Source organism: Pollachius pollachius (assembly GCF_949987615.1).
Source record: "Pollachius pollachius genome assembly, chromosome: 18".
Lineage (NCBI taxonomy): Eukaryota > Metazoa > Chordata > Actinopteri > Gadiformes > Gadidae > Pollachius > Pollachius pollachius.
The window spans coordinates 14,005,871-14,025,939 of NC_136951.1; the positions used below are offsets into that span (position 1 = coordinate 14,005,871).

At 47.3% G+C, this 20,069-nt stretch overlaps 3 protein-coding genes across 4 annotated transcripts in view; all 3 read right to left on the reverse strand.

The window, feature by feature from the left end:
* Positions 1 to 784: 784 nt before the first annotated feature.
* On the reverse strand, positions 785 to 11,991 carry pyroxd1 (pyridine nucleotide-disulphide oxidoreductase domain 1). 2 transcript variants are annotated; one of them, XM_079755889.1, is made up of 13 exons: positions 11,714 to 11,991; positions 11,268 to 11,348; positions 10,500 to 10,619; positions 9,899 to 10,027; positions 9,615 to 9,688; positions 9,043 to 9,251; positions 8,358 to 8,455; positions 6,885 to 6,984; positions 6,639 to 6,751; positions 5,011 to 5,133; positions 4,078 to 4,215; positions 1,424 to 1,513; positions 785 to 1,043 (listed from the first exon to the last, which is right to left on the reverse strand). In XM_079755889.1, exons 1-13 carry the CDS (start codon positions 11,819 to 11,821, stop codon positions 885 to 887), a joined length of 1,542 nt encoding a protein of 513 aa, XP_079612015.1. In that variant the 5' UTR covers positions 11,822 to 11,991; the 3' UTR covers positions 785 to 884. The 2 variants fall into 2 exon arrangements, with proteins under 2 accessions (XP_079612015.1, XP_079612016.1); XM_079755890.1 differs by having other exon boundaries at positions 905 to 1,043; positions 1,434 to 1,513.
* A 2,081-nt stretch (positions 11,992 to 14,072) lies between these two features.
* Positions 14,073 to 16,221, reverse strand: iapp (islet amyloid polypeptide; the record flags this gene model as incomplete). Its single annotated transcript, XM_079756174.1, has 3 exons — positions 14,073 to 14,250; positions 15,079 to 15,219; positions 16,139 to 16,221. The coding sequence occupies 3 exons, from the start codon at positions 16,219 to 16,221 to the stop codon at positions 14,073 to 14,075; spliced, it is 402 nt and encodes a 133-aa protein (XP_079612300.1).
* A 2,653-nt stretch (positions 16,222 to 18,874) lies between these two features.
* Positions 18,875 to 20,069, reverse strand: part of LOC307089581 (solute carrier organic anion transporter family member 1C1-like) — a gene marked incomplete at both ends in the record, with an annotated part of 11,568 nt that continues 10,373 nt past the window's right edge. Inside the window, 3 exons of the mRNA XM_079755931.1 lie at positions 18,875 to 19,087; positions 19,133 to 19,550; positions 19,966 to 20,069. The exon at positions 19,966 to 20,069 is cut by the window's right edge and continues 14 nt beyond it. Coding sequence (XP_079612057.1) covers positions 18,875 to 19,087; positions 19,133 to 19,550; positions 19,966 to 20,069 — 735 coding nt within the window. The remainder of the gene's footprint in view (positions 19,088 to 19,132; positions 19,551 to 19,965) is intronic.

The window sequence follows — 20,069 nt, forward strand, 5'->3', positions numbered from 1 at the left end:
GCGTAAACCCGGGTGTTTCATTCATCAATTCGCGCCGCCGGGTTTTCTGACGAAAGATTCGCCTCTTAACGCGTCTTTGCGTTGACTTTGTATGGATTCTTGCCGCGCTTCCTCCTTTGGCGTGTGAACGCGCCCGAGGAGTGCATGCTGGTACGGTGAGTGACTCACCGCCGGCGGGCGGAGCTTGCCTCGCGGCCAGTTCAACTGTTATGTCGGTAGGACGCACCGCCCGGCTGGGTGGTCCCGGTGAATGAACCCAGCGGATTGAGTGGGCTACTACGGAGGTGGGGGATTTCGACGATAATATCTTGAATGAGATGTATATTTAGGTGGTGTAATAAAGTATGTTCTGGTGTTCTGGACCAGGCGAAATACTCCGGTCTCCGGTTACCGGGGAACTGAACGTGAGGGACGTCGGTGCTTCACGACACTCCTCCGGTTCAACATCTTTATGAGGAATACTGACATTGTTAATATCAGACGCTGCTTAACATTACTATAGGCACATAAAGTAAACATAACACTACATTTAGTTTAATTGTATTCTATTGAATGAAAAAATAAATTCAAGTCGGTTTGAGGGAGCCTACAGTCGTGTCCTATCCTATCACTCCTCCTACATCACGTCTGCTACTGACGGTTTGGTTTGATTCGTAATAGTTGAATAGTTAATAGTTAGTTAGTTGAATGAATTCATTACTTTGACCCCATTAAATATCATCAACAGGGGCAGTGTTGCATCGTGGTCCAACAAAGAGACAACCATCCAAAAATAAGAACAATATGACGAATAAAAAATAAGTTATTTAATTCCTGTGTTCAGTAAACATCATGAAGTCTCTACTTTAAGGCGGTCGCTGTACAGATTAAACTCAAGTTCTCAGTCAGTCAAAGTAGTCCTCTATGTCGATGTTGGGGTTCAGCAGCTCGTCCTTGTAGGGCGTCAGGTCCATCTGGTTGAGGATCAGATTCTCAAAGGTTTCCTCCAGGTCCGTCTCTCCTATCAGCACGGCGCCCACCATCTTACCCTCATTCAGCACCACCTGGGGGGAGGGACCCGGAGGTTATTCACTGGTAAACAATAACAACCTAACAACACCTCGTAAACACTGACTCCCACCATCCAAACCTTGCCATAACACAAACCTACCCCGCCCAAAACTAACCAAACCTCACTAACACAACTATCTAACACTAACATAATATTACCTAACTCTCAACACTAACATAACACTACCTAACTCTCAACACTAACATAACCCTACCTAACCCTCAACACTAACCAAACAACATAACACTACCTAACCCACTTACCACTTACAATACACTAATGCCCCCTCATGCTTGCATCCCAATATCCAACTAAACATCATGCGCCCTCTTAGGCCCTCAACACTCACCACTCACTAAACCAAGGCCTCACCTTCACGTACTCTTGGCCCTTCGTGCACCTCACCAGCAGCTCGTGCTCGGCCCCCAGGCCCTGGGCGTTGAACTTCCCCAGGATCACCACCTGGGCCGTGGAAACACGAGTCAAACAAGTGTTGTTCCAGAGGAATCCGTGGAATAAGCCCGGGACGAGGTCGGTGACCTCTGGAGGAGAGGCCTTATGTAAGACGATGGAGGCCCGACCGGCTCCACACCAGGGGGCTGGCACCCTGCAGCCACCCCCACCCCGCTGAAGAATGTTCCATTCACCCCGCCCGCCCCCCTGTACTGTAGCGCCTCCAGGTTCAAGCCTGGGTTCCACACGTTTCACACGGCAGCGAAGCACATGGCAGAGAGGACAGAAAGTGGGCTTAGATAACACGTGAACGCAACCTTAGAGAGATAGGGTTGGGAACCCTAACACTACCTAACCCTCAACACTAACACTAACATAACACTACCTAACCCCCAACACTGACATAACACGACCTTACCCCCAACACCTACATAACACTACCTAACCCCAATACTAACACTAACATAACGCTACCTAACCCTCAACACTAACACTAGCATAACACTACCTAACCCCCAACACTAACATAACACGACCTCACGCCCCCAATACCAACACTAACATAACACTATCTAACCCTGAACACTAAGTCCCATAAGAGATAGGACGACTTGAGTCATTGTGCGACAGACTCCAACCAGTCACTCAATCCACACTGATTTGGACCGGATGCTAAAACATACAACATCCTGTATTTAAAAATGGATTTGCCATTTAGCGGAGTGGGGATTTCATTCTGTCTCCCTGGGGGACGGAGTTAGCAGCTTAAGGAAGGCTTCAAACAACATGAAACACAGCCAACCGAGGCCACGTGTTGAATCCTGCCCACACCGGCCGACCACGCCACGGCCCAGGTGGGTTACTGGCAGGAGAGAGGGCGGGGCTTCTGAGGGAATGATTTGGTTTAATAGGTCTAATGTCCGCTGTGACCCGCCACCTAGGCTGCTTTTACTGGCTCCTCCAAACACAAGGACGCAGGCTGGTGGTGTTTCAGCCGGTTTATTGTGGAGGTTTCTAGGTAATGATGCATGGTCTGGTGCTTCCATGCTGCCATGTAGGAGGTCTCTGAGTGAGTGGGGTCATGGCTGGGTTAACATGGGATTACTCTATGTGCAACAGGTGTGCAGCCTCCCCCAGCCCCAGGTGAGGCTGTTTAAACAAGCATGCACCTTCTCCTGAGTCCTTATCCCCAGAGTGAAGAGCATGAGCACATGACTGTTGTGCTGTTTAAACCAGCCTCCCCCAGCCCCAGGTGAGGCGGTTTAAACCAGTCACACCTTCTCAGTCATTATCCTCGGAGCGAGGAGCATTAGCACATGACTGTTGTGCTGTTTAAACCAGCCTCACCCAGCCCCAGGTGAGACGATTTAAACCAGGCTGCTCGAACCAGCCTCAGAGTCAGACTAAGCCAGGTAAGGCTGCTCGAACCAGCCTCAGAGTCAGACTAAGCCAGGTGAGGCTGCTCAAACCAGCCTCAGTCAGACTCAGCCAAGCGAGGCTGCTCAAACCGGCCTCAGAGTCAGACTCAGCCAAGTGAGGCTTCTCAAACCGGCCTCAGAGTCAGACTCAGCCAAGTGAAGCTGCTCAAACCGGCCTCAGAGTCAGACTCAGCCAAGTGAGGCTGCTCAAACCGGCCTCAGAGTCAGACTCAGCCAAGTGAGGCTGCTCAAACCAGCCTCAGAGTCAGACTCAGCCAAGTGAGGCTGCTCAAACCGGCCTCAGAGTACGCCCCCGTCCCATTACTCTCCCCTTTACGAGGACACTTGCTTTGAGTTCCATCCACAGCAAAGTCCCCTCAAAGAGGGAAGTGAGAAACAAGATCGGCATCGATTGAACAAGCCTACTACTAATTTCATTCACGTTTGAAAATGTGACCCTACACATTCAGATCATATACTTAAATCCAGTCTATCTATGGTTAAATCATTTTACATAATGTATAACTTTGAGAAACATGGAAAAATTGCTGCTTGCTGAGTTTGCAAGATATCCTGGGTGATTCGTGATACTCCCTTAGCTGCAAGTGAGGTACCGAGCTGGCTAGCTGCCAAGGGATTATTTTAAGGGAAGAAAGGCCCTCCCTCTTGCTCCCTAAGTATTAGAACACCCTACCCCTCCGCGGTAACGCGCAAATTCTAAGGCTAGGACTAAAATCTAGGGCTAGGGAGAGTGGGACGAGGCCTGACTCAGAGAGGTAAGCCTGCTCAAACTAGCCATCATACACACCCGCACTCCTACAGCAGGCTTAGTGGTGGGAAGGGAGACCTCTAATCGAGGGATATCCATTTCCGATGGAATTATTACTTTGTCAAATTCTACGTCAAAACCCCATATTTATTCTCCTGGTTTTCGTCGTTGTTCTCCTAGTGATGTGCTCATGCTCCTCACTCTGGGTATAATGACTCAGGAGAAGGGACGTTCTGTTGTGGGACAACCCTACAACTCATAACTTCTTCTAGCGTAGCTTAGCTTAGCACAACATTCAAACGCTTTATGCATGTGTGTTTAGAGACGTTGGCTCCGCCCACCCAGGAGGTAGCCAGAATTGGAGGAGCCACTGAACAGGACGGTACCTTGTAGTTGAAGAACTTGGTAATGTGGGCGAAGAGCTCGAAGCAGAAGTCCAGCTCGATGGGTTGGGTCTGGACGTCCGCCGCCATGCAGCGGCCCGCGAACCAGCCCATCTGACGCGCCTGCGTCCACAACCGCATCTGGGGTCAAGGGTCACATGTAGGTTAGCATTAGCACCGTGTGTTAAAGTTAACATGTATGTTAGCATTAGCACCATGTGTTAAAGTTAACACGTATGTTAGCATTAGCATCATGTGTTAAAGTTAACATTTTTGTTAGCATTTGCAACTATCTCTCAACTAGTACATAAACTAACCATCTCTAACCTAGTATCTAAACCTAATCCTCTCAAACCTAATATCTATATAAATTGTAATTATTTTCTGCCAAATAATACACTATACTTAATGTATTGTCCCCTAATTAGCCTGGTTCCCTTGTTAAACAACGTTTGAATGCATGGCGATGCGTGTCAGATACAAGAACAGAGCTGTATTCAGTGTGAGGCCTTTACATCGTTAACTGTATAATGCAGAGTATCCAGGCCACTAAATACACACTACATATATGACACTGAATACACCTAACAAACACATAACCACATGTCTCTCAAACTGATGTGTCCCAAGTTGAGAGACACTAGTTTGAGAGACATTTGGTATCCCTAATATACAGCATGTATCCAGACAGAACACAGCTATGGTTCACAGTAGAGCTTCAGGACCATCTGGCTGCTGGGTTCTGCGGTTCTGCGGACGCCTCCGTCTTCACGGAGTGCCGCTCGCCGTGGTGGGAGGAGCCTAACCAGACGAATGGTTCCAGGTGTATTTGCTTAAGCATACAGGGTTATGGTGACACGGAGGTTATGGCTCCCAACCGGGAGTCAGCAACCGTGACATCATTTGACTAGACGACCACTCGCGCGCCAGACGCACCTGCTGCCACAGGGCACTGGGCTCCCAGCATGCACTGCACACGTCACCCGCCGCGTAGACGTCACGCTCCGAGGTCAGCATGTGGTCGTCAACCTGTAGCCCACCGTCCTCCGCCAGGCAGAACTGAAGAAGAAGAAGAACTTCAACATCAACAACAAGCCGAGTGAGACCGCCAGGTTGGTGAGCCTCCGCGTGAGAGATGTGACTGCGTTAGCGTGAGTGATGTCACTGCGTTGGTGATGTCACTGCGTTAGCCTGAGTGATGTCAACGCGGTGGTGATGTCACCACGCTAGCGTCAGCTGTAGTCCAACGGCCTCATTGGTCAGCGGCCTGTTCAGGACCCTTTGGCCCAAAGAGAGACACCTTCGATAAGTACAGTCTACCGCTCTAGCCCCTTTCCCCTGCAAACAGTAGTGTCCTGTTTATCACTGAGCTGGAGGATTGGGGTCACATGGTAAACAAATGAACTTGGTTGGGAGAAAACGCATCTGCTAAAGGGTTGTGTTTATGAAATACACACATGCAAACACATGCAACACAATCACAGTTCCTGTGTGTGTGTGTATGTGCTCCAGGTAACACAATGGCTCATCTTCCCTATTAAGTACAACTACACAGATACACAAAACCAGCACATAACTTGGTATTCTACCACATACTAGGAAGGCTCGCGGCTCGACAGGATGAGCCGTTAAACCATCTGCAGCTAAAGCAGCCAATGGGGAGGTCTGAGCCAATGGGGAGGTCTGATGCTACTCCCAGCCTATGGGGAGGTCTGATGCTGCTCCTCAGGTCTGGGTTTGTTTGCTCACCATGCAAGCGCATGTTGGCGTTTCCACGTCAACAGAGAATGCACTAAAGGAACAGCTGATCAGAGCGGTACTGGCCCTCCGCTGAAGTCACATGACCGCAGGCACACCCTTTATGAGGCATACGGCATACATCACATGACCTATGTATGCAAAACCCTTGTGATGCAGTCTTAAGTGGAACCGAGTCTAAAGGAGAAGTGAATGGTTGTCTTTGCAATGGAACGCGGCCAAAACCGCGAACGTAGTCATCATTGAAGAAATGTTAGGATATTAGGATTCAGCCATCACAGATTAACATCACTGATTCACACAGACGGCCCTCACCTTGTACACATTGTACAGAGACATGAGATCCTCGGGTCATGAGTGACTGTGTGTACTACAGGGCCTCAGGGAGTGTTATATAAGACAAAGTGGAAGGGGATTAGCATATTCTGCAAAAACAAGCTTGTGGTTACAATCTACCACTTCGCTGAAGTGGTAGATTGCCACCCCACAGCTCTTTGTCTCCTTCGTCTTTCAAAACTGTAATCCAAAAGCAAATCATATTCAATATCTTACTAACTTTACCGTGGCTTTTAATCGAGTAGGAACCTTCTCAAACGTAATACTAATACGTATGTATAATATCGTTATTATCCTGATATAACGATGGAATCATTCAGAGTATCTGGTTTCTGTTCTTCTTTGAAGTGTGCAAGCTCATTTATCGCATGTATTAATTCATTTATTGTGTGTATTAAGTACATCATGTGGATTAATTGTGTGTATAAGTACATCATGTGGATTAATTGTGTATTTCTAAGTTTCCTTACGTTGTTCCCCTGGAGGAAAGCATCCGCGTTTGGCACGACGCCAGTCGCGCTGACGATGAAGTCACAGCCCACCGTCCTCCCATTGGTCAGCCGGACATAGACGGGCCACGCCCCTACAGTGGGGGACACCATCAGTTGACCTTTGGCTCTGTGTTGATGCTCATCGTACCAGGACATTCACACATGTCCATCATGAGAAGAACGTGATGTTAAGTAAGCGGTAGAACGGGGGGGGGGGGGTCTCACCGTAGTCCGCCTCAGGAGGGGTCTGGGGTCTCAGGGGGTCTGAGGGGGTGAAGACCTCCTGCACCTCACACTCGTACTCCACGCAGACCCCCCGGGGGGTCTGGCCGCAGAGGAGGAGGAGGAGGAGGAGGAGGAAAGAGTTAAACACACTGAACACTCGCTGGGCAGGGGGCAGACTGGTCTGGGCGTGGCCCCCATGCTAAGGAAGGCCCCTGCCTGTGGGACTTTTATGAGCCTGTAAACTGGGGCCTTTTCCCCCTACAACTTTGAGTTTTTGTGCCAAGAATGGATGGTAAGTAATGCCCTATACCAGGGTCTGTGACCTTCACCAGGGATTTGTGACCTTCACCATCGAAGGAGACATTTCTGGTCTCCCTCCCACAAAATAAAATTCATCTCTAGCCATAACACCTATTCTACCCCTAAGATGAGGACAACACAGAAGATAAAGTTCTACAGTAGCTATACTGTTTATAAAATAACTAGCAGCCTATAGTTTGATACATTTATGAAACGTGTAGATGTAGGATGTGACGTATATTTTGGGTGGACAAAATGTTAAAACACTTGATTTTGTTTAAGAATCAGTTTGACCTTGATCTCCAAAATAAGAGCTTTTCCCTTGGGAAGAAAAAAAGTAAAAAGCCATAATGTTTTCAAAGCTACTGCCATGGGGAGGGGCCCCAGGGACGCTGTCGGCGGACCCCTGTAACCAGCTCCTCAGTGAAACCCGTTCTGCTGGGTGATCTGTGAGCTGTGAGTGTGTGCATTAAATTAGCATGAGCTCAGGTTACACATGACGACAAAAGGTCGCACAAAATCCTGTGGCATCCAACTTCGATTACTGATCTGAACACACACACACACACACACTGAGAGTTCTCGGAAGGAGGGGGGCGTGTTATCTCCATGGTTACCATCCACAGCAACCTTGTGATACTTCGTTGTGTATGAGCATTCGAGCATTCGCTGAACCCACACCATCACAATGTACCACTGCTCGGACGGAGCTTCACCGTCCACACACACCATGAGGTTAGACTACAGGTGTCCGAGAAGCCTAACCCTCTCTCGGACGCCGCAGTCAACCGCTGCCCAGACGCAGCTCTACACGTGCGACCACACCTAGTCGCTGGTGTTCCTTGGTCGTGATGTCGTAAAAGGCACTTCAAAGTCCCAAAAACAACGCTATCTGCAGTCGGAGCGGATTGGAGTGTTCACAAACTGTAGGATTTCACTCCAGTTTTCTCTAAACTTCTTATTTCAGTAGCAGACAAAAAGGCATTGATTAGTATGTTGAGGTTTTTGGTTTTTTTTAATACACAAATTAAACACCCATGTTGCCAAACTCGCGTGCGCGCGTGCGAGTGTGTGCCTGCGCATGTGTAAGAATCCTAATTCCATGCTTCCAGCTGACCTGGTTTGGACAGAAGAGGATCAGGAGTGTTAACAGGGCTGTGCCTGGCGTCTCACCTCCTCCGCTCCTCTCAGCAGGAACCCTGCATGCCAGTCTGGACCCAAAGCACTGCCAGCGCCAGTAGAACCAGAACCGGGTCTACGCCGGTCCCCACCTGGTAAAAGAGACACACACACCCAATAGTGTGACTCTGACGTTGAACATTAACCCTGCGTTCTGTTAGGTCTCTGTGGTGTGTGCTGCCCTCTACTGGTGAAGCAGCTGTTCTACTCTGTCAGATTTATTTTACCTTAGATCGATGGACATTGTATCGTCAACCAAGCCCTCCTCTAAGGTTGGAAGATGTCTTTGTTTTAACAAAGGTTGTGGTTTTGATTCCCAGCCTGCCTGTAGGCATACTACAGCCATTTGGCCCCGCCCCTAGCCGCTCCTTAACGAGGTACAGGTGAATCCCTTCCCTACCTGCTCCTTAATGAACTGCAGTGAATCCCTCTCCTACCTGCTCCTTAACGAGCTACAGGTGAACTCCTCAACGAGCTACAGGTGAACTCCTCAACGAGCTACAGGTGAACTCCTCAACGAGCTACAGGTGAACTCAACGAGCTACAGGTGAACTCCTTAACGAGCTACAGGTGAACTCCTCAACGAGCTACAGGTGAACTCCTCAACGAGCTACAGGTGAACTCCTCCACGAGCAACAGGTGACCCCTGTGAGTGGTGGGGGCCCCGTGTGGTACGGACCTGCGGTGAAGGTGTGGAGGCCCCCCTCCGGGCCCCCCTCGGGGCCCTGCTCCGTGGTGTAGCGGGCCCTCTTGCAGACCGCGTCCCGGGGCGGCCGCTGGGCCTCAAGCGAAGGGATGAGGAACTGGGCGGCGCCGGCGTCGAAGAATGTGTTCCCGATGGCCTTGTCCTTCACGGCCCAGACCACCTCGCAGCCCCCCACCTCGAACCTAAAACACCACCAGGCCGTTACAGCCTCCCCGTGTCTGAATGCTGTGTGTCTGACACTGTGTATCTCAGACGGATCAGGAACACTGGTACAGACCAGAGCTTGAGTCGCAACGCAGTAGAAGGTCTTTGAATTTCTTCTGGAATCCTATATCATTACACCTGTTTTAATCAAAACATCATCATTTATGCCCTTTGCTAATCAATAGTCAATAACAGTTCTCAGCTGTGCCCGTTTTTCCTTTCCATGTTCAACTAAACATGTAAAAGAAATGCCTTGAAACAAACAGCACCATCTATAGTCACACACTGGTTACTGCAGTCCCTGTCATATCACCCATGGTAAGTATTTAGAGTCCATTTACACCAACTCGAGGGCAATGCCTCCGTTTCCGACAACGACGATCCTCTTGGCGCTGGACAACCGCTTCTGAAACTCCTGCAAACACACAAACGTTGTCAATGTAGACTGTGGTCTTCAGGGATGTAACTGCCCCTGCAGCTGAATACTAGTGGTTCTGTGGGTCTTTATAGAGCCAGTGAGGGGACCTTCCATGCCTGGAAGGCTCCGGGAATATGACTACCTAAAGACTATCAGTAGTGGACCTCTCGGCTCAAGCGGTCTGGGGGGGTTAGGAAGGAGACCTGCCTGAACACTGTCAGTGTCGCGGACCCCCAGGACGTAGGGCTGGTCCTGGGTCAGCAGTTTGGGTCGGGCCCCACTGCAGATACACAGCTTCTCGTAGCCCACTGAGTGTCCGTCCTCCATCTGCAAGGTCTGCAGAGAGGACAGACAGACAGAGCATGATGGACAGGACAAGCAGTTGTCTGTAGTACAAGACCAGGACAGCATCTATATATTATATTATACTTTATTTATGAGTCTGCTGTTGGCTCGTCCGGCACAACGCGGAAGATTCAGTCATGTTGTCACAGAAATGAAGGAAGAGTTTCCCAACGACTTCCTGCAACACAAACTTGAACTTTAATTGAAATTCCCATTTTGATTTATTATCCTAAAACTAATCTTGAAAGGATCAATCCCTTCTCGTCTTTCCTGTGTTTAGTTCTGTCATCATTAATGTCCTGACTTCATGTCGGTATCTCTCCCATATCAGAAGCCTACATGGTGTTAGTCCGTCTCTGGCGGAATATTACGGCAACAGAACCACTTCTAAAAGTGTGTTTTCATTAGGAAGGTGTGTAGGAACCGATGTTGGTACTGTGTGTGTAGGAGGGCTTCAGCTCACATGCTGGTCTGCCTGGAGGCTTCTGACGGCCGACTGGATCACCGTGACGTTGGGATACTTCTCCTGCAGCACGCTGGACGGACGCTCCTCCACGTCAAACTCCTCCAAGGTCTGAGACACCTGAGGCGGAGACGATTAGTGAGTCAGTCTGCCCCTCATTCAGTCAGTTTAATATCAGGGTACACAACTGCTAACCATGAGAACAGTACAGGTCAGCAACATGATCAACTATTCATACATAAATACATTTCTTGTTTGAAATAAAAATATATATTGATTAAAATAAACAATAAAGGGTGATTTAGTGCTGCACAAGTAGGTACAAAAACAACACAGAATAGAGTGCAGAGTAGCTTGGAATCATAGCATCAGGTAGACACTGTACAATATGTTTAAATGTCAGAAACTTGAAAGAGTAGAGGTGGTGGGGCTAAAGAAAGTGGGATACACACATGCTAGGCGAAAGCTTAACATGGTATGGAAGTAAAGCTGAAGGGGAGATATATTGAAACTGTACATAATATTATAATACAGAATTAGTACATAGGCTTTGAGAGGATAGTAGTATCTGAATAAATCCAACAGCTATATTATAACATCATTGATGCAAACAACCAAAAAACAACAGAGAGGAGTAACGTCACAACATTGTTAGATTTCCAGCTCTTCCCTGTGACATCAAGCAAGACACCTAACCCCTTCAGTCCTTGTGTATAAGCTACCGATAGACGCATCGTCATATATTAACTCAGATGTCACCACCCCTACCTGTTTGAAGTTGGCGACCGCCTTGATGTGCGAGGCGGCTGTGATGAGCCCGACTTCCGCGGAGGGGAAGTCCGACGCCAGCTGAGGACACAAGAGATCCGGAGATTTGTTTTGCCTGTAAGTATGTGTGCATGTCAATCATGGCACCCATCGCAATCCTCTACATCCCTGGAAGGAGGGATCCCCCACTCTTCGTTCCTTCTCAAGATTTCTTCCTTGCTAATCAAGGGAGTTGTTTTTTTGCCCTCTGGGGGAATAAGGTCAGGAAGGTTTCATAAATATACGGACTGTTAAGCCGTTTGAGACTGTACCTGTGATTAAGGGCTGTACAAATAAAGTTTAATTGAATTGAGACCATGATGGCCGATCTGGCCCTGAGTTCAGGCTCCTCAAAACACAGTCAACACATCTCTACGATGTCAACTACGACCCCAGTCCCGTCTCACCTGCTCCACACATGTCACCCCTGCGATGCCTCCTCCGACGACCACAAACTGGAATCTCTGCATTGGGTGACTGGCCATCCTCTCAGAGGAGCTAACGTTAGCGAGCATCCATAGTTAAAAAGAGTTAACTAAAGACTGACGTTCAATACAGACGGAGATATATGACGTCCAGAGGCTTAGACACTAATTAAATCCACAAAAATAACAGAAACTTCAAACTAAAGTGGCAAGAATCCTCAAGTTGTACTTCGAAGTCCGCATTAGGGAGGCAGATTGATCGCGTTTACAACCTGCTACGGAAAGCCGCGCGTCCAAATGTTTTCGGAATAGAAGATCGCATTTAAAATATACAGCTATAAATGTGACGTTATGAGGTTATAACTGCTTAACTGTTACAAAAAATAATACATTTTAAATTAATCGGAGTTCTGAAGTTATTGGTATTACGATTTCGCTCGTTGGGATTATTATAAATGGGCTTCAGACTATATATATATATATATATATATATATATAGTTATATATATATAGTTATATATATATATATAATATATATATATATATATATATATATAGATTGTATAGGCTATATACAAACATATGTGTGTGTGTGTGTGTGTGTGTGTGTGTGTGTGTGTGTGTGTGTGTGTGTGTGTGTGTGTGTGTGTGCGCGCGTGTGCGTGCGTGTGTGTACATTATTGTGTGCATTACTGTGTTTTGCATCCATCAGGTGAATACACATACTCAGAGATTATGGAGCCAGCAGGTCAGTCCATTCTAACATCCCATCACAACATTCAGGAGTTGCCATGCTGCATCAACACACACTTCACTGATCATTAGTGTTATGTGACGGGGGGACTTGACACGTCCCGGACCGTCTGTCTGTCGGCATGTTCAGCAGATAATTGCCTCGTTGTTTTTTGTATTCGTCTGCAAAAAAGGGCAATTTGTCTATTTCAGCGAATCCATTTGTGCTTCGGGTTGAACAGGATGCGATCAGGGTCGCTTGGTATCAACGGTGGGTTGATATGTCGCGCGTCATTGCGCGGTACACGATGCTTTTAAGGTACAGGCTATTTAAAGCATTACGCATCCCCATAACGTATCTGTACTGTATGGGCCCGGAACGAACTTGATCTGCTATGAATGACCGACCATCAGAGATATCTTTGTTTTGTTTTGATCTGATGAATAACGCTGATATAACACCTAATTAAACTCCCCTCCCCAACACTCGTCCGATTTGTTGGGAAGCAGTCTCTGATTTTATTTAGCCAGTGGATTACAGTAAAGATGGCCCATTCACATGTGGGAAATAACTAACTTAACTCAAATTGTGTATAAATCATGTGTCTACAGGTCTATATAATAATAATAATAATAATAATAATAATAATAATAACAATAATACATTACTTATATAGCGCTTTTCTAAATGCTAAAATACTCTTTACATATAAATATAATTTAATAAGAACTAGCGCTGTTAAAATTAGCGCGATAATAACGCGTTTACGCAATCTTATTTTAACTCGATTAATACAATTTGCATTAACGCACGTTCTCTTTTTTTTCTGTGATTTTGAAAGATTTTTCCCACAGGTTGTCCACATTCATATCAAAATTCTCTTTTTGTTTCATATTCAACCGACACTGAGTGAGTCAATAAACCTCCCTCAATATCACTTTGTTAAGGTTTTAATTAATTGCTGATAATGTGTCATTCCATTTGATAATCACATTTAACTTCAATTGGAGTGGGAAAATTATAATTTAAAAGAAAAGATGAACAAATAGGAAGGGGGGAGAAGGGAAGGAGGTTAAGGGGTGAAAGCAATCATAAAAAGGTGGGTTTTGTGGGCCTGTTTAAATGAAGGGAGAGTGATAGCCTGTCGGAGGCAGGTCGATATGTGGCAGTGTTGTGGTGGAGGTGAGGATACTTTTATTGTATCTGATGTCAAAGGCCTGCCTGACTATAGTAGGAAGCACTTAGAACCTATTTCAAGGCTGTACATTTTAACATTTTATTATAAAAACACATCACAAATAAACATGTAGCCTAGTGGAAGGCTATACATACACATCTGTTTGTAACATCTTGGTGTATCGACTTCATTATATTCGTTTATTCATGATGAGATTACTTGATACACGCCCAACAAAAACACATTTCAAACGCTTTAAAACAATCGACACTAACACAACCTTTCCAAATGAAGTTCACCAAAGGCACATAAAAATTGCGTTCATGATCATAAATGATCCTATTACCATGAATCATTGAAATCGCGGATCTTCCCACTCGATCTGAAGTGAGCGGTGTATTGTGGTGGTTCTTGACGTCCGTCCCCTGGGACTAGAAGTCCGGGAAACGGACGGCCAGCACGCTCCTCTTCCCGTACGTGCTGGAGCCAACGTTGGTAGGCTCCAACATACCCGTCACCCCGATGGTGTTACTGGACCGCCCCATGAAGTCCGCCAGTCTCTGCGTCACGCAGGTGGCCGCGTTGCACTTTCTCTTTGCGATGTGATGGCTGTAGGGAAATCCTTTGTTAGGACACTTGATTGATTGTTCTACTTTCACTCCGTTTCTTTCCAAAATAATTCGTCGTCCTATCCTCTGCCTCATTTAGGTCTACAATGTGTCCATGAGCAAAAAAACTTTAACGATTCTAAAACATGGGCCTAGTACTGAAAAGGTTTTTAAATGGATAATTAATTAATTTTACTTCCAAATATAATATTGTATTGTTCGTATAAATATAAACTAGGCTTTAATAAAGAGTTACCCAACAACCAAAATAAACCGCAGTATGAGCGCCACCTCTAGGTGAATAATGGTCATTACAGCTGCAGTTTCTGATTTGATGAAATGACCGCTCCCATAAGATGAGTGACGTCATGAACTCATTCAGAAACAACTCTGGCACTTTGTTTAGAGAACCATTCCATATAACTTCTCCAGAAATCACAAAATGACAGGTGCATTGCAAGCCACCATCAACCCCCCACACTTTACACACACTTTACACGCTTATTGTATGTTGTACGTCCTTGCACTTAAAAACAGCATTGTGTAGCATCTTATCCTATCTTATCTTATCTTTGTTGTATAAGGGGAATGGGTTAACCAGAAGATTGTCAGTGCTTGGCACTTGGTTTCTATAAACATCCTTACTGTACCAGCCGCGATATATGGTTGTTTCTCTTTCTTCTGACAAATGTACTTATTATCACTTGGATAAGAGCATGTGCTGAATGTAAATGTCAATGTAAATCTTGTTTTCTATCAATAACCGGCTGAATGGTTTATTGGTGACTCTATAGGACTCTGTTCCAGATGACTAGCCACTGGGCGGTACCTGTTGAGGGCCGTGAGGCCCCTCTGGGCGTGCGGGGCCGGGATGCGCAGGAGAAGGTCCGAGAGCATGTCTTGAGGCTGCCAGTCTTCAGCGTCTGGGAGAGCGATCTCTGGCTCCCTGGCGAAGGATGGGCTGAAGTACCTGCATTACAGGGGAGGGGTCAGAGGTCAGACCCCATCCACATGATACCCTCTTCACCTCCTTGTGAGGGCCACAGGGGACAAGTGGCCACTTGGGTTTCAGAGGCCTCGGCTGGCCACTTCTCCTCCACTCTCGTCCTCTCCAAGTCTCCTCCATTCCTGCCTTTCTTCCTCTTTCTTCCTCCCTTCCCCCCCGATCCGTCTGTCCCCAGACATCACGTCTGATCTGGTGTTCGTCTCTTAGCTACAGGTTTACATTAACCTGACATTCAGTCGTTAAGCGGAAGCTTTAATCCACTTACAGCTGAGGAGGAGGACAAACCGAGGCTTACAAGGAAAAAGCAAACTTGTGCTGCATTGTCTTGTTTTGGAAAAATTGAAGGAAGTCAGAGTCTAGAGAAGCTAAAGAAACCCAACACAAGGTTGTGTAGCGTTCTCATGAGCCACAGTGTGTGAGATGTTGCATCTTGGAGACACAGTGATGGTCCATCTGTCACTTGTTCCCCTAGACTCTGCATTACCCCCCCCACACACACCCCTCCTACGCACTTATTGTACGTGGTACGTCCTTGCACTTACAAAATAATATGTAGCTTTGTGTAGCCTCTCTTCCTAGCTTTCTTTGAAGTGCACGGGGAATGGGTTAACCTAGCGATTGTTAGTGCTTGGCCCTTGGTTCTATGAACATCCTTACTGCACCGGCAGCGATATACTGTTGTTTCTTTGTCTTCTGACAAATGTACTTATTGCAAGTCGCTTTGGATAAAAGCGTCTGCTAAATACCCTAAATCGTAAATGTAACGTAAAATGCATCTACACAACGTGCGTTCTACCCCAGAGCTGACACTGAGTGCGTGGGTCGGTCTGGAGATGCAGATCCAGGTGAGGACGTGGCGGTGTGAGGCGGTGTCTCTCCTCACCTGAAGCCGTGTGGGGCCGTGTGAGCCGAGTCCAGCAGGAAGGGAAGGATGACGAGGAGCACAGGCAGCTTCAGCTGGCGCATCGTACCGGAAGGTTCCCTGAAACTATGGGACACGTCGTCTGCTTTCACGAAAAAATCACTCATTTAAAACGTCTGTTGCACATGGAAAACATAATAATGTTCATTTAATAACTAGTAGGCCACATGTTTGTTATTATTCATACAATAATCACTCCAGAACAACACAAAAAGACATTTATAAGCTACTTGTTGATTTCATGACTAATTTTATAATTAAACACAAGCTAATTTCTATATATCTCAAAGAACCAAATAACTTCCACACTGAAATAAGTTAATATCCAGGTCCGGTCCAAAGAGAAAGACTAGGAGAGAGAGGGATGCTACTTAGTGAGGGGCAGAGGGATAGAGAGAATGAGAGAGACCGTGGAGAGACACAGAGACCTGGCTCGGAGAGAGAGACAGGGAGAGAGGGACACAGAGATCTTGCGAGAGGAGAGAGACAGAGATGGACAGACAAATAGAGAGATGAAGGAGGGGAGAGAGATGGATACAGTTTGAGAGAGAGTTGGACAGAAATAGACAAAACGAGAGCAATGAGGAGAGAGCGATGGAGAGACGGAGAGATGGAGAGAAGGAGCAGGACGGAGAGCAGAAGTGTACCCACCTGGTTGGAGTCACTGTGCGCTGGTCCCCTGGCTCTGGATTGGTCTCTCTGCCGGAGGCTGCCTCCTGGACGTTTATACCCTCCCTCTCCCCCTGCTCCTGAAGCCACCACCCCCTTTCAATAGATAGCCCCCCCCCCCATCTCAACCCGGTTTAAGTGTGTGTGTGTGTGTGTGTGTGTGTGGGTTGGTGGGGGCGTGTCTATATCAGAACCATTGCTCCCATTGGATTAATTTGGTACAACATGCTTTTTAACACACTCATTTCTGCACACACACGCAGACACACACACACACACACGTACGTCACCGTCTTCATCATCACCTTCGTCACCGCTGTCATCAGTGCCGTGGTGGGAGTGACCGCCGTGAACTCAAGCCCAACTCTCTAAAAGTTTGAGGACACTCGTACACACACACATACACACACACACACACACACACACACACACACACACACACACGCACGCACCTCCTCAACTTCTAGTGTCCGTGAGCCCTGGCCCTCGGCCGGCCCCTAGGGGGCTCAGGGATGATAAATAATGAAGCGGATCCAGGATGAATCCATCAATAATTTATGCAAACTCATTATTAAAAAACAATGATGAGCTACCCGATTTATTAAGAAAATTAAAAGTATCATAACTAGAAGTATTAAGAAAAAAGGGTAATAATAGCTGCTTAACACTCGAGGAGGAGTCCAAATGTAATTACTTAGCAATGGTGTCGTACGCTCCGAACACAATCCGTCGGTTCCCCTCTGTGTTCCCTTCCAGTCCCGTTCTGAACCGTTTGCTCTGAATCCTCGACTCAGGCCTCTTTAGTACCTTAGTCACTCGTTGTCTTGACACCGCTCACATCACCGCTCCCAGATTTCCGCCGTGGATCTTGATGAAGTCCCTTCATAAAGTAGGAGCTGGTTTACACAGACCACATATCTGCTGGAGCTTCTGGGATACGAACGACCGCAGGAGTCTTATTGAGAGCCAGGCATGAAGTGGGTTCGTTGAGAGAGTGAGATTAACATGCAGGTGGAATTGTGAATTTATGTTTTAAAGAATTTTAACATAAGTTACGAAAAAAACCTCCCCCCCATGCGCTAATTGGTCCTTAATAACGTAATAGTCAGCAGGTTTATTGTTTTTTACATCAGACATTTTTCTGCATGTTAAATGACGTATATATAGACGTTCATTACCAAGGCATCTAGATTTTTGCATAACAGCGTTACGACAGCGACGGGCCGACCAACACCTGCTGTAAGTGCAGGTCATCCACACGAGCAGAGCCAGCAGGGTGGGCTGGACTCGATCGTCCGCTGCTATGAACGGCCGACCGCTCAGGAAGCTCTTTGTTTTGTTGTGATCTCATGAATAACGCGGATAAATTAATCTCCCCTCCCCCGACACTCGTCCGAACCATTACCCAGACGAGAGGACCTCCATTACTTACCTCGGCATCGTTCACTCTGACATCTCATCCAAACCAAACCACTCGTCTGTTCTCGTGTTCCTACTGTTGTGTCGGCGGTGTTGTGTTTCCACAGTGACCAGCAAAGGGGCTTCAGGATTAAGATCAGATTCATTACAAACGACACTCACTAACCAAGTCATTATAAGTATTCATTTAATTAGAAAAACCAAGAGTTGAATAAGAGACAGTATATCAACTATGTAGATCAGACAGATTGCACACTACGTTTTCTAGTTGTAGAGCATAAAGTACTCAATAAATGCTAAATAAATTTAGCATCATTAACGTGCTGAGAACCTTTGTACCTTTTGAATTTACACATAAATTATTAATATTTGATTCATAAATATAGCATATTCAAGCACTCCTGCTTTACAATTTCATTGACTAGAAAAAAGGGATCCTTAACAATGAAAACAATTTGTCCAGCGGTTATAAGGAGAATACTAAGGACAATAATAATAACAGCGCAATACAGGATATCTCTCATAGAATGAGAGAGGATTTCAATCCGTCCTACATTGTCTCAGATTGGTCGTGGATCACGGATTAGATCCCGATGTCACGGTCCGCCATTAAGACTGGCCTCCCACAGAGACCTCGACCTTCACTGTCACAGTCTCTCCTCCTCTTCCCTTCAGCTCCCCGTTACTCTTTACAAAGACCTCCTCCTCCTCCTCTCCTTCTCCCCTCTCCCCCTCTTCACTCGGTTCCTCTGCGTTCCTCCCCGGTCTTTCTTCAGGAGGTGGAGACCTCCTCCTCTCCTCCTGCAACTCCTCCTTCTGCACCTCCTCCTGCATCTCCTCTTCCTCCTCACCTGTCGCCCCCTGAGCAGGTGTATCTTCCATAGGAGGAGGGCCCTCCGCTGCGTTCCTCTCCAGTCTTTCTTCAGGAGCTGGAGAACTCCTCCTCTCCTGCTGCACCTCCTCCTCCTCCTCCTCCTCCTGCTCCTCCTCCTCACCTGTTGCTCTCTGAGCAGGTGTATTTTCCAGAGGAGGAGGGGCCTCCTCTCCCGGGTCGCCGCCCCCTGTCCCCCGTCCGTCCACCTCCGAGGCTGGGAGCAGAGGGGGGTCGTCCTGACTGGGGGCCGGCGGGGTCCGGGGCCCCAGGTCTTTCAGAGGGTGGGGCCCCTGCAAGGTCTCGAGGGGCCCCGGAGGCTTGCGGAACTGCCGTCTCAGGACAAAGAGGAGCGGGACGAGGAAGAGTTGGGAGGAGCCGTTGAGGACATTGATCAAACCCAAGAAGATCAGCCTGGGGAGAGAGAGAGAGAGAGAGAGAGAGAGAGAGAGAGAGAGAGAGAGAGAGAGAGAGAGAGAGAGTGAGAGAGGGAGACAGAGAGAGAGACAGAGAGAGAGAGACAGAGAGAGAGAGAGAAACATAGGGAGAGAGAGATACATAAAGAGAGAGAGTGAGAGAGAGAGACAGAGAGAGAGACAGAGAGAGAGAGAGACAGAGAGAGAGAGAGAGATACATAACGATTGGAAGGTCTTATGGATACAATAACATCCTAGCTAATGATTGACCCAGCTGGGACAGTGGGGTCACGGCAGATGGGGGTGGGGTTCAAACACCAGCATTTAAGAAGTCGGGTCGCCACGATTTTGGGCACTGGAAAGTGGGGTCACAGTGTCACGGGGTCCCGGGATCGTGGGGTCACTGTGTTCACCTGTACATGTTGGAGTCATACATGCGACATGCCCCCCGGCTGCCACAGCGGGTCGACGCCCACTTGAGACAGGTGGTGTCGATCAGCGCTCCGAAGTACACCGG

Excerpts from the sequence above, each read along its gene's own strand:
- pyroxd1 (XM_079755889.1), bottom strand. The coding sequence starts at position 11,821 with ATGCTCGCTAACGTTAGCTCCTCTGAGAGGATGGCCAGTCACCCAATG. Across the intron at positions 9,252-9,614 it reads GGCATTGCCCTCGAGTTGGT|GTTCGAGGTGGGGGGCTGCG; the intron begins GTAAATGGACTC and ends GTGGTGTTTTAG. Across the intron at positions 1,044-1,423 it reads AGGGCCAAGAGTACGTGAAG|GTGGTGCTGAATGAGGGTAA; the intron begins GTGAGGCCTTGG and ends CCCTCCCCCCAG.